The sequence below is a fragment of the Trichechus manatus genome, unplaced genomic scaffold, assembly GCF_000243295.1.
Source record: "Trichechus manatus latirostris isolate Lorelei unplaced genomic scaffold, TriManLat1.0 scaffold00127, whole genome shotgun sequence".
In the NCBI taxonomy this organism is placed as follows: domain Eukaryota; kingdom Metazoa; phylum Chordata; class Mammalia; order Sirenia; family Trichechidae; genus Trichechus; species Trichechus manatus.
The window spans coordinates 3911346-3925602 of NW_004444063.1; the positions used below are offsets into that span (position 1 = coordinate 3911346).

At 39.6% G+C, this 14257-nt stretch overlaps 1 protein-coding gene across 1 annotated transcript; it reads right to left on the minus strand.

The window, feature by feature from the left end:
* Window positions 1–3124: 3124 nt before the first annotated feature.
* CAMLG (calcium modulating ligand) lies at window positions 3125–11683 on the minus strand. The gene is made up of 4 exons (XM_004384710.2): window positions 11372–11683; window positions 9200–9660; window positions 6927–6992; window positions 3125–4150 (listed from the first exon to the last, which is right to left on the minus strand). Exons 1-4 carry the CDS (start codon window positions 11541–11543, stop codon window positions 3959–3961), a joined length of 891 nt encoding a protein of 296 aa, XP_004384767.1. The 5' UTR covers window positions 11544–11683; the 3' UTR covers window positions 3125–3958.
* Between the last annotated feature and the right edge of the window lie 2574 nt (window positions 11684–14257).

Sequence of the window (14257 nt, forward strand, 5' to 3'; positions counted from 1 at the left end):
TAACCTCTTGCTGTTTTTAGTACTAACTGTGATGTAGACATGTCCCTTGGTGGCATAGTTTGCACTCAACTGCTAAACTAAAGGTTGGCGGTTTGAGCCCACCTAGCAGCAGTGTAGAAGAAAGGCCTGGCAATCTGCTTCCATAAAGATTACAGCCAAGAAAACTCTATGGAGTAGTTCTACTCTGTAAGCACAGGGTCACCATGAGTCAGAATCGACTTGACAGCAACAGGTATGAGCATGTGATGCACACATGTCCATTTATACAACTAATCAAACTAAAAAGTTACAAATGCTCAAAAATATCACCATTTTTCAGCCTAGTTTTAACCCACATACATTTCAAATCCCTGAAGTTAAAACTAAAAAACCCAAACCTATTGCCATCAAGTCAATTTTGACTAACAGTGACCCTATAGGACAGAGCAGAACTGCCCAGTAGGTTTCCAAGGCTGTAATGTTTATGGAAGCCGACTGCCACATCTTTCTACTGAAGAGGAGTTGGTGGGTTTGAAGAGCAGCTGGTGGGTTCGAACCACTAGCCTTTAGGTTAGCAGCCAACTGCTTAACCACCACACCACCAGAGCTCCTTCCCTGAAGTTACTAAATGCAAAATTATTTTAATTAGTCCAAACACAAAGATATTTCCATTCCCTTTTTTAATTATCCGACACACTTAAGCAAATGATTAGGGAGATGTCAATCAGTTAAAAACAGGCACTGATAAGACACAGACATCTTACAGCTCTTCTTGAAATATAAATTTGGTAATGATCTACAAGTACTAAAACTGTACGTGTGTGTAGTGCAATGAATTACTTAATATGGCCCTGCTAGCCATGGTCTTTGTGACTCACACACAGTGATTGAGTGGGGTTATGCAAATGAGGTATATGGAACCTGTGATGGTTGGGATTAGGTGTCAGCTTCTCTAGGGCATGATTCCCAGTATTGTGTGGTTGTCCTCCATTTTATGCGTTGTGGATCCTGACCTCTACATGTTGATGAGGCAGGATTGATGTAAGGTGTGTCTCACATCCCAGCCTTGTAGGAGAGTGTGACTCAAGCCCCACCCTTACTAAAGTTACACCCTTCCCTGGGGTGTTGCCTGCATCTAAGATAATATGTGTGTGTCCTGTTAAGGCTCTCTCTCTGCATCCGGATCCCACATCCAGTTCCTGATCAATTGACCTCCTCAGAGATCTGCTGTCTGACCTGCTGATTGTGGTATTCACAGACCTCCAAAGCCCCCGGGGCTGGCAGCCTATTGTGTGACCTGATTTGCCAGTTTCTGCAGTCTTGCGAGCTAGCAGCTTGTGTCTGAACTGCTGATTCGGGTTTGTCAGCCAAATGGGTTGGGAAAAGCCTACGCCTGACCCACGAATTTGGGACTTGCCAGCCTCCACAACAACGTGAGCCATTTCCTTTATATGGTTCGTGAGGGAGAGTACTGAGGGGAGAGGGAGTAGTTGATGTTAGAGACGATGGCGTGATACAGCAGCTTGGAGAAGCTGGACATTTGGGACATCTTTAACCTAAGTCTCGTAGAAACCAGCTTTGTGCTGATCCTTATAAATTATTCGTTCAGTGTGTCACAGGCTAAATGAGGCTTTTTTTTTTTTTAGAAACGAAAGTAGCAAACGTGTAATTACAAGACCACTAGTATCTTCACCGGAGTCCCTGGGTGATGCAAATGGTTAATACACTCAGCTGCTAACTGAAAGATTGGAGGCTTAAATTCACCCAGAGGTGCCTGTGAAGACAAGCCTGGTGATCTACTTCTGAAAAATCCACCATTGAACATGCTATGGAACACAGTTCTACTCTGATAGACATCGGGTCATCATGAGTTGGAAATGACTCAACAATTGGTAACTGTTATACTGTCCTCCTAGGGTTTAGAGAAGGAAGTGACAACTCTAAGGATGCTTTCCAATCCTTTAGGTACTAGATTCATTATGGAATCATGAAATATATGCACCTGTAATCTTACCCTAAGTTAGAGGAACACACTTTAATTATTACACTTATTTTCCATTACTCTAGTTCAGACTAAAACAGGACAAAAATTAAGACTTAGTAACAACAACAAAAAATGTATACGTGTTTTAATATAACAAGAATTAACCAAACAGACCATACAAAAATCTGTAAAGGAAATACCAAGTGACGTACCACTTATGTTTTATATACCCTATTAAGAAGTACGGTGTGGTGATTTAATATGGCCCTTCTAGCTATATTAACTTCCACCAAATGAATAGGAGTATGCAAATGAGGTGCCTGTGGCCCACCAAGAGGATCGGATAGCTTTCTAATAATGTAAATAAGGTGCATGGCACTCTTGTGGGGGTGGGACCATGTAAATAAGATATATGGAACCCTAAAGAGGGGATTGGTCAGTTTTACCATCTCACTAGGCTTAAAACAAGCCATCCCAGAGGTAGGAAGCGAGGATTTCAGCAACACCAAGAAAGAGCCAGGAGTGGAGCACATTCTTTTGGACCTGGGATCCCTGCGCTGAGAACCTCCTAGATCCAGGAGACAGAGAGAGAGAGAGGTAACACCAGAGATGGTGAGAAGTAGTGGCAGAGATATAGTGGCAGCAGAACCAGGAGACCAGGAGACAGCATGGTGGGCTTTCCAGCCCCTGGAATGAGAAAGCTGAGTGCCTTCAGGCAAGGGGTTTGCTGGCAGAATGGGGTGCCTACAGGTACTGGCGGAGCTAGGCTCGCAGACCCATGGAGGCTTACTGGCAGAGTGGAGTGCCTCCAGGAACTTACTGGTGGAGCTAAAAGAGCCTTGTAACACATGCCTGAGCAGGGCAGAGGCTGAGGGGCCAGAGAGAGGCATGTCTGCAGGCCCGCTTGAGAAGAGGCTGTCCTAATCGAGAACTGTATCCTGAGCATTCCTGAACCTGAACTGCAACCTGTTAGTTCCCTAATAAAGCTCATAATTGTTGAGTATTGTCTGTAAGTTCAGTGAGACCACTGCAACAAATTATTGAACCCAGCAGAGAAGTAGAGAGTGCCGTGGGAGGGACAGTTGGTATCAGAATTGGTAAAAAGGTTGGAGTGTTGAGGCATGTCTGATCTCAGCCTCACAGGAATCAGCCTTGGGCTGCTGATCTTGATTCTCTTGCCCCCTTGTGAAGTTAGAGGTCAGATGCCCTGCCATGGTATTTTTATAAGACACGTCTTCCAAATATGACAGTGTTACCATGTTAATTAAAAGCATATTTATACTATTGGATTGTATACCTCAGTTACTTCTTCAGATCCCAGTTTTAAATTTAATCACTGCTCTAGTTTGCTTTAAAAACATACTTCTGAAAATTGAAAACTCTTTCCAATTCTGAGTTTAGCATATAGCAAATAAAAATTTTATACATACCTTCTAATTTCACACATATGAATCTGAAGCATTTCTTCCATTAAATAATATTTGTGCTGGAGTAAAAATTAGGATACTGACTCAACAAGAAAAGACTGCCTACCTTATTCAGTCCTTATAAGTGATAATGTTCAGACTTAACATTACACAATTCAGTTTCTTTATTTTTAAGATGACTCCATTTCTCAGAACAACACAAATACAAGAAACAGTTCTTAGGGCTAGCTGAGGCCATGTTTATCTGCCCTCCTAAAAGCACTAGCTCAGCCCCTAAAAGAGAAATTACAAATCTGAGAAGGTATGGGAAACGTAAAGAGTAGAGATTCTAATTAAAAAAGAAAAATCAATGACATCAGTATTCTATTCTTCACATCAGTACTAATACAAACTCAACCCTTTTAAATCAGGGAACCTGACATTCCATTCCTAATCAAGTGATTTTACAATCCCTGTAAAGTAAAAGAATTACATAAAGGTGTAACCAGTTTGCCTCCTTTAGAGATACTGCAATATAGAAAAGAAATTGTTTACTGTAAACTTCTCCTTCTGCAGGCTTCTGCAGGCTTCAAGGTACTTCTGAGCCCCAATAATCAAGCAGTTCATGACAAAAGATAAAAGTGAAAAAGTAGACACAGAGATCTGTGAAGACTTCGGCCATTTTGCTATAGGTATCCATTGATCGGTTTATCACTTCAGCAGGAATTCCAGATAACAGAAGTGCAGCGGTTAGTACTGTTGTCTTTATCTTCTTTTCACCCTGTACAGCGAAAGACTCAAATGAATTTCACAGATATCAGCAGATTACTTAAGCTCTATAAAAACATGATCAGTACTGTTACTTTTGCCTAATTGCTTTTAAAACTGTTAATAAACTTTCAAAACATCAATATATTAACAAATATTTACTAAGCATACAATATGTAAAGCAGCCAACTGTGCTAGGCAATAGGGAAGAGATACCAGCCTTACTCTAAAAAGTTTTAAAAAGTATCATCTTGGAAGCAAGATATAAATAATAATTTAGGATTTAAACAACAGCACAAGACCAAAACAGAAAAATATCACTAGATCAGGACATAAATAACTGCTAAATGAATGACATGGATAATGTGTGGCAAAGGAGTTCAAAGGAGACAGAAATTGCTCCAGGGTTTCATTTATAAATAAAACTCAGGGAAGGATTTCAGAGAGAAGTGGAATTAAAAACAGGCCTTGAAGGACGAGCAGGATTAGATGGCCAAAAGTGAGAGGGGAAATCTTGTTGTAAGGTAAGTCTCACGACAACAAAAGCCAGAGGCAGAAGAATGCCAGGTCTATTAGAGGACGTGCGTAATCTGTAACAGAATCATAGGAACATCCTGTAGAGTCCTAATTGCCATACAAAGGAATTCATGTTTTATTACACATGCAACAGGGTATCATTGAACAGTTCAAAATATTTTTAGGGGAAGGGAGAATATTTATTTTCTAATTTCCTGGTCACATTTTTTAAGTGTTTCAAAGCTCAAGTTTTATTTAATTTATTGACTTGGTGATATAGTCACATGGTTCTAAAATTCTGAAATTATAAAAACGATACAGTTACCCAAGAGAAATGGAAGTCTATACTCACAAAAAGGCTCAAACAAAAAAGTTTTTAGCAGCTTTTGTCATAATAGCCAAAAACTGGGAAAAAGTAAGATGTCCCTCAATAGATTATATAAGCAAACTGTGATATATTTATACGATGAAATACTACTGAGCATTAAAAAAAAAAAGTACAAACTACTGATTACTCAACAACATGGGTGAATCTCAACGATACCATGCAGAATGAAAGAAACTTTGTACAAAAAAGTACACACAGAATAATCCCATTTATATGAAGTACTACAGCAGGCAAAACTAATCTACGTTAGGAAAAACTCAGACCTCTGAGGAATAGGGGCTGGGGCTGGCTGGAAAGGGGGCATCATAGAACTTTCTGTGGTGATTAGGTAATGTTCTAAACCTTGATAGGGACTTGGGTTTCACAGGTTGTCAAAACTCATCAAAGGTACACTTGGGATTTGTTAAGATTTGTGCTTTTCACTGTATGAAAATTTTACCTTAAAAAAAAAAAAAGAACCATAAACACACACTGAACTGTAGTTAGTGACATGTATGCTGGAGTGTGTAGGGCTGAAGTATTCTGACACTGACATCTACAACATACTTTGAAATGCATTTAAAAAAACAGGGATTGAAAATGGATAAAAAATTAGATGACATGGGAAAAAATATATATAACCAGTATAAAATATATATACAGTGAAACGTTAATTGTGGAATCTAGGTGGTAGGTATATATGGGTGCTCAATGCACACTCTTTCAACTTGTCTATATATTTAAAAACCGTTATAATAAAATGTTGGGAAGAAAAGTATACAATAAAGTCTCCCTTTTCTCTCCTCCATCCACCTAGTAACCCTTACACCCCTACCACAAATAACCACTGTTAATAGTTTCATATCTATTCTTCTAGAGTTTCTTTATGCGTATACAGTCAAAATCAAATATATATTATTTTCCGCCTTTTCACGAAAAAAGGAGTATACAATTAATCCTATTTTGCGTTTTGTTTTTTTCTCCAAATATTGCTTGGAGAGCTTACCATTATCGGTACATGGAAAGCTTCATCTTTCTAAATAGATATGCCATAATTTTTTTAAATAGTCACTTATTAATGGACATTTAGGTTGTTTCCAAACTTTCGCTATTGCAAAACTACAATCAATGTTTCAAGGGTGAATTTCTAAACAAATGTTTTGATTAAAATTATATTTCTTTCTTTAGTCTTTTACTTTCTGTATTTGATCCCTGAAAAATGTTTCGAATCCATTAAAACCACCAGAACTATCAAGCAAGCAGCCAAGTAGCCATTTTTCAGCAAAGAACTATATAAACTCCAGCACAAAGTAAGGCTATCTTCTAAACCAGGCAAGCCAAGCCTCACAAAACTGGGCATACATCTGCAGTCACTCAAGCCAGGTAAACACTGACATTCACCATCATTCTCTTCTTCAATTTTTGCCAAATATTTCTTGCAAATTTACCAGGCCTTTGACATTAAAGATAAAGTGCAATGCTGTTAAGCTTCCAGTTGGGAGCATAGTGAGATAATCGAACCCACTTTAAAATTAATTTCCTTTATTGTATTATATAAAATATATGACTAAATTTACTAAGTAATTAAACTGAAAACTTTCTTAGATAAGTACTACTCAAACTGTCAGGAGGAACCAGTTTTTTCCCCAATCCGTTGTGGATGAACATTTTTGAAAATAAAATAAAAATGTGGCAATGTCAAATTTTATAGGATTAAAACTTTCTTATTTCTTACTCACTTTCTGAATTTATCACTAACAGGAACAAACAGTGTGAACATAGGCATTGGTGGGTAACACACCTTGAGTAGCACTGACTCAGACCACAAGTAAAACTAAATTTTTTTAAACTTCCATTAAATCAGTTTAAATACATAACCATAATTTAGAAAAAAATTTTAGTTTACCTTGGGAAAATATTTGTATAGTCCCATGTATGCAAGTTGTAAAGTAAGAAACGGAGCAAATATGGACTGTGAAGAAAGAAGGTAAAATTACACATTTCCAACATTATCATTCAAATCACAATAAATCAAACTAACAATAGCTACAGAATTCCAAGCAAAAAAATGTAATTAAAATACTTAATTTTGAAAGTAATCTTGTTTCTGCAGAAGGATAAAGAAAATACAGGGATCTGGTTTCCTAATCATAAAACATGTTTCTCAAGTCATACAAGTCTTTCACATTCTTTTAATGTCCCAAAAAAGTCTTCTCTCATAAAAACTCATCTTTTAAATTATTTAAAGTATTGAATGGTGGTAGACATAACACATGCAGTACTAGCTCCCACACCTAGAAGACACAAACTGGCAAGTTGCAAGTACGCATAAAAGGCCGCAGCAGTCAAAATTGAGGTCACACATTCCTAAGACTTTGAGGCAAGGAATTGGACAGCCACATGTCTCTGGCCCTCAAATGATGAACTAGTCTTATTGTAGATAAAACAGCTTGTTATGGCTTCTCAGACAATAATAGAAAACATAAAAATAAAATTTAATTTACATAATTACTTCTAAAATTAAAAACACTATAAAGGGAGTGAAGGAGCAAATACTATTAGATAGAAATACAGTGAGAGCAGTGAGAAATAAGTTGAAAATCTGATAGCAAAAAAAACCTCACAAAAATAAGGCACAAAAAAATAGGACATGACAACTTTAAAGCAAGAAAGCACAGAGCCTCTTAGAGACAAAAAGCAGCTACACCTCTCACTAAGTGCTGAAAGCACCACCCAGTGCTCTTTGTAATGATAGCCATTTATCAATAGGAAAAAAAATGAAATCTGTTCAACAGATTCTATTTTTCAAATATTTGCACAAAAACAGATTTAAAAAACCTTTCTTCTTAATGATAAAAAAAAACAAAAAAACCCAAACTCATTGCCCTTAAGTCGATGCTGACTCATAGTGACCCTATAGGACAGAAAAGAGCTGCCCCACAGGGTTTCCAAGGCTGTAAATCTTTATGGAAGGAGACTGCTACATCTTTCTCCTGCAAATTTGCTGGTGGGTTTGAACCACTGACCTTTCGGTTAGCAGCCTAACATTTAACCACTGGGAAACCTTAATTATCTGGAAAATGTATTTCTGTGGCTGGTACATGGTGGGTATTCTCCAAATGCCTACTGAATAGAAATACCTCAAAGAGCAAGACACTGAACTATGAGTTCTGCTTTTCTGCGTTCCTCCACATACTGTAAAAAGGACCATGAAATCCTAACTTTCAATGAACAGTCACTGGCATATTACGGAACAATAAAAACTCTCTCTATATATAATACTACAGTATTATAAAATGCTGAAATGTCTTCTGAAGCATAGAAAAATTATGTCAAGTTCAGGATCACGGAACTACATTTTAATGTTTCAAATTACAGTCATGTGTTGCTTAACGTTTATGATATGCTCTGTGAAATAGGACATTATGTGATTTAGATGTTGTGTGAACACAATAGTCCCTGGGTTACGAGCATCCGACTTTCGGATAACTTGCACTTAAGAACGGACTGATGGGGCCACAGTCGTATATGCAGTCGGACGTCAACTGAACAGACATTATGTGGCATATTTAAAAATGTGTAATTAATACATAGTATATGTAGGTGGCGCAGTGGTCAAGAGTTACAGCTGCTAACCAAAAAGGTCAAAAGTTTGAATCCACTTCTTGGAAACAGTGAGGCAGTTCTACTCTGGCCTATAGGGTTGCTATGAGTCGGAGTCGACTCAATGGCACCGAGTTTTGGTTATACGTAGGTAGTTTACCCTTTGGTTCTGCAATGAAACTGCCTGGGTTTAAATCCCAGCTGCTACTCAGTAGCTGTGTGACCTTGGGCAAATTATTTAACGTCTCTGAGCCTCCATTCCCTCATCTCTAAAACATGGATTCAAATGATGGCTACTTCATAAGGATGAACATTAAATGAATTAACAGATATAAAGTACTTAGAATGGTAGAAAGATTTTAGTAATTATTATTATTAGGCTCTGTATTTAACCAGAACACCTCATTCTATAACTAAGTTGAATAACAAAGTTTATAACTCATCTCCAAATAGCCACGTGAATGTGGTAAATACTAACTTAATATTTGCAATGAACTCTGTGGATTAGAAGCGCTCATTATTATAACCAGTTTGCATTTTCCATTGTTAGTTAATAGTTCACAGTTCTTTTCTTACCAAATATTTGCAAACAAAAGCCCTGACTCCAAGGGCAAGAAGAGCACATCCCACCAATCTAAATATTCGAAAAGAGTCAAATTCTTCTGCTGTACTTCCATCCTCTTGACTGGGTTTCTCACTAATCAGCTGTTTCCTTAGCTTCATTGCTTCTTCAAATCTGGAGAGGTACTGTTCTAAGCCATGGCGAGAAGCCCCCTGGACAGTGTCTGCTGTCAGGTCCTCTCTGTTCCGCTGCTGGAGCTCAATGTTGACATCATTGCTGCACTCAGATGGTTTCATGAAAGAGTCCAGTTTGTCTCCCAGTTGAGTCCCCTTTACTTCAACCACACCACCCTGCTGGTCAGTTGTTCCTGTAGTGACTGAATCACCTAGCACTACTCGCTTTGAAACTGAAGGAACGGTGAGGGAATTCAGTTTATCACTGTCCAGCTGCTTTGATTTTGTTTGACTTTCTTCTTCTGAGAAAAGAAAATTTAAAACCTTATGTATCATATACTGAAAAAACACCTTCCATGTTAATATTAAAAAACATGCTGCTGCAGGTAGAACTTGGAAGTCTATGAATCTAAATCGATACTGATTCTGCATAAAACACAAATTAGTTTCTTCTGCTATAAAGGAACTTGTGAGTCTCAAAAGATATCACCCAATGGAAAAATCTGGAAACAGTGGTGATGGTTGCACAACATGATGAATGTAATCAATGTCCCTGAACTGTACATATAAAAAACGCTGAAATAGGAAATGTTTTGTTATATATACTTGTACCACAATAAAAAAAGACACTTAAAAAAAAAAATCCCCCAAAAGAGTATTCCTGCCGAGGAAATAATCCAAACCTTGGAAACAGGAGATAAGACTAGTAGAAAAACTGAGAAACATATTCGAAGGATGGAACAAGCTATAAAGACCAACTTTTCATGGATCTAATATCCCAGAAGTATGTCTGCATTCCCTGCTCTAGTTTATTTGGTTTAAAATATAAAATTATTAAAGCTTTTAAAAATCTGTATTTTAAAATTAGATTTCTGAATCTGGGGTTCTGTCAGCATAGGGTGTGGCATAGCTTACAGCTACTGTTTATGTAATCCTACTACTGCAGTCCGCAAGCCATTTAGGAGGGACTTAAAGCAGTTTTATGATGCTGTTCTATTCTTCTAGGAGAATTTTGAAATAGTGCTCTTACCTCTCCTGGAAGTTTTCAGCCTCAAACCTGTAAACCGCCTAAAAGTTCAGGACTATTTATCTAAAGCCGAAAAGAACAGAATATAAGTCATAAAGACCTAAGGAGCTTACAACTAGTGACAGAAGTCCAATTACTGAAGGCAAAGGCAACACTCAATGGCAGCTTAAAGAATACTAGCACATACTAAGTGTTCAATAAATATTCACAGGAACAAAAATTTTTTTTAAAGAACCTTACTGGACATATCATTGGGGAAGAAATGAGGAACTCCCCTTTGGGGTTAAATGCACTTCAGGACATCAATCACATCAATCTCCGCACATTGGGGGGGGAGCCCTCAGGTGGGCACTTCCCACTTGTTGGCTCTATAAACAATGCTCACTGGTATTTTTTCACCTCTTCTACAAGGCCCGCAGGTGACAGTGTTGAGGGCACTGAAGACAGACACTATGACCAGAGAGAGTCCCTGATCCACATAGTAAGGACTAGGGGGCAGTTCAGTAAAGACAAGCTGGTGTGGTTAGACAGAGTTGGAGCAAAAGCAAAAGAAGGCAGACACTAGGGAAGGCAGTGGAAGGAAAAGCATTAGAAACAGAAAGGAAAGCAATCTTGAACGGCGCATCAATCTAACGGTATAAAACGTGCGCCGTTCAGGGGAGGAGAGGGAGTAGGTAAGAAAGAAAGGGGGTCGTTCTCATGGTAACTGGACAGAGGGAACCACGGCAGGGGACTAAGGAGCGAGGACTTTGCAGCTGGCGGCGGGGCTGGGGTGAATCTCAGGGCGAAGCCCCCAGAAGATTGTGGGGAATGAGTAGGAACGTCTTAGGGTTAAGACGTGAGAACTTGAGACATCACCTAAGGGACGGGGACCGGGGGTACGGGGGTGTCAGAGGGCAACGCCTGGTCAGCGGGGTAGGGGAAAGAATGTTCCTGAAGACTTAAAAGAGGCTGGCTGGAGACTGAGGGGAAACGGAGGCTCTTACCAGCGCCGCTCCCGGGCCTGTGAAAGCCCATGATTCGGTTGATGCGCTGTTCCGAGTTCATGAGCAGCTTCCTCCGCCGCAGCTCGGCCCGACGCTGGGAAGCCGACAAGCTTGAGGCCGCAGGGGACCCAGGGCGGTCCCCCCCGTCGGTAGCGACGGTCACTGGCTCCATCCTCCCCTCCTTATCCAGGGAGATGGAGTGGTGGCAATAGCGCCTCTGGCAGCCGCGCCGCGGATGACTTCAGGCCGCACCACAGGCAGCGCGTCCCCTCCTACCGTAGACCCGCCCCCTGAGCCAGATCCCCGAGACTGCAGGCGAAGCACGCGCGCGCCGCCCGATGGGACTAAGCGCAAGACTCTGCGCCGCCATCTTAGAGAAGGGCAGCAATGATGCTCCCCAACCTCCCCGCCTCGGCTGATCCTAACTTCTCCTCTTTCCCGTCACCAGGTGTCTTTTGGGGTTCACTCGGAAGTGAAGAATACTGGCACACAGCCTGACTAGTGAGAAAGGGATGGGAGTAGGGAGCAGGTTCATCTTAGAGTCTTAGATTGGTGCCAGGAAGTAAAATGGAAGTTGCAGCGGCAGGCATTTATATACAGTGACCTTATGCGGCCTCACTTATAGGCCGTGGGAGTACGTAACTTTGGGTGTGACGCTTTAGGGAGTGTTGCATTGGAATTCATTCTTGCTGCGGATCCCTCAAACTGATTTGCTTTTCTCCCAAATACACGCCAGGTTTGCTCCCAGGCTTCCTCACGTCAGAGAAGTCAAGTTTCCTCTTGTCTGCAATCAAGGTCTTAAGGAAAGAGAACCATAACTTAGGGTAGTGGTTATCTCCCTGGAAAAAGATAACCTCATAAATATACAAATAACAACGTACCTCCTTTTATCAGCCTTTTCTCCTTTAATAACAAAGGTGACCAAATACAATTCCAGAATAAACAAAAGATTTCTTCATTTGAGAGAGCCTATGTAAGCCAGATGAAAATTTCAGTTCACTAGATTGAAGTGTGGATGTATGATGACTCAGTTAAAATTGTCAAGATTTCATATTTACTTATTAATTTCTGGGAAACCTTTTTACTGTGGGAATTAAGTCTTAATTATCCTTTCTAGCATTTCTTAGTGATATATGTGATTCTTTGATAAATGACATGTACACTTATAATTCTTATATTAATTTTCTCTCTCTTTTATTAGACTATAAACTCCAAAGGGCAAGCCCATCCTCTTTTTATTTACTTACCATTTTGCCCCAACCCCAACACAGAGAGCATTTGGCTAAACTTAGATAAATATTTACAGAAATTTAGAGGAAGTGTCAAAAATTGGCATTTTTAGTGAGTTTTCCTTATAATTTTTGATCCTAGCATTTTTAAGTAGGCTAATATTAATAATTTATTTTTAAAAAAAACTGTAGATACAAAGCTGAACAGATTTAATGTTAAGAATTAAGTGATGTTGTTGTGTGCCATAGAGTTGATTCTGACTCGTAGTGACCCTATGGGACAGAGTAGAACTGCCCTGTCGGATTTCCTAGGCTGAAATCTTTACGGGAGAAGATGCCAGGTCTTTTCTCCTGTGGAGCGGCTGGTGGGTTCAAACTGCCAACCTTTTGGTTAGCAGCTGAGCTCTTAACCATTGGGCCACCAGGGCACCAGGGCACCTTCGAATTAAGTGATACAGTAGCAAAAAAATGGAAACAGTCAAAATGCCCACCAACTTGATGAATGGATAAGCCAAATGTGGTACATATATATAACAGAATACTACACAACCATAAAGAACAATGATGAGTCCACGAAACATACATGGATGGACCTGGAGGACATAATGCTAAGTGAAATACATAAGTTGGTCACATAAGGACAAATATTGTATGATCCCTCTTTTATAAGAAGACAAGAATAGATATATATAAAGAAACCAGTGTTCATTGGTGATTACCAGGAAGCAGTGTGGGGAAGGGTAATCACGCTCTAGATCTTAGAAACTTGTTATTTTTAGTGATAGGAAAAGTGGCACCAAATGTGGGAGTAGTGAGCATAGCTTGACCAAAGTAAATGATGTTACTAAGAGGTGCTCAAGAGAGAAGGATGCTTGTACTAAAGAATTTGATGTATATAATTTGGCAACAACTCCAATAAACACTAGAAAAGCATCTGATCACATATGTATATATTGGCATAGAGGTATATGGGTAGGTACAGGTGTATACATATGTGTGCACAGATAGAAGTATCTCTGTGTAAGTACAGATATGGAGCCCTGGTGCAGAGTGGTAAAGAGCTCAGCTGATAACCAAAAGGTTAGCAGTTCGAATCCACCAGCCGCTCCTTGGAAACCCTACAGGGCAGTTCTACTCTGTCCTTTAGGGTTACTATGAGTTGGAATCGACTCAACGGCAGTGGGTTTTTTTTTAAGTACAGATATGTGTGTGCAACTCAACGGCAATGAGTTTGGGTTTGTTTTTGTTTTTTTTTTATGTGTGCAGGCACATATATTCATACAAATACACAACTACAGATATTCTTTAGACATCACCAACCACCTTGCAAGATTGGTTTTCTGCATTTTGGCTTAGGACCTTAGTCTCATGGGACTCCTCAGTTAATTGGTATGATACACCTACTCCTCACTTGTTGACTATCTTGTTATCCGACATTTTGCATTTATGACTGTCTTAGTCATCTAGTGCTGCTATAACAGAAATACCACAAGTGGATGCCTTTAATAAAGAGAAGTTTATTTCCTTACAGTAAAGTAGGCTAAAAGTCCAAATTCAGGGTGTCAGCTCCAGGGGAAGGCTTTCTCTCTCTGTTGGCCTTCTCATCAGTCTTCCCCCGAACTAGGAGCTTCTCCTCACAGGGTCTGCTCCTGGCACT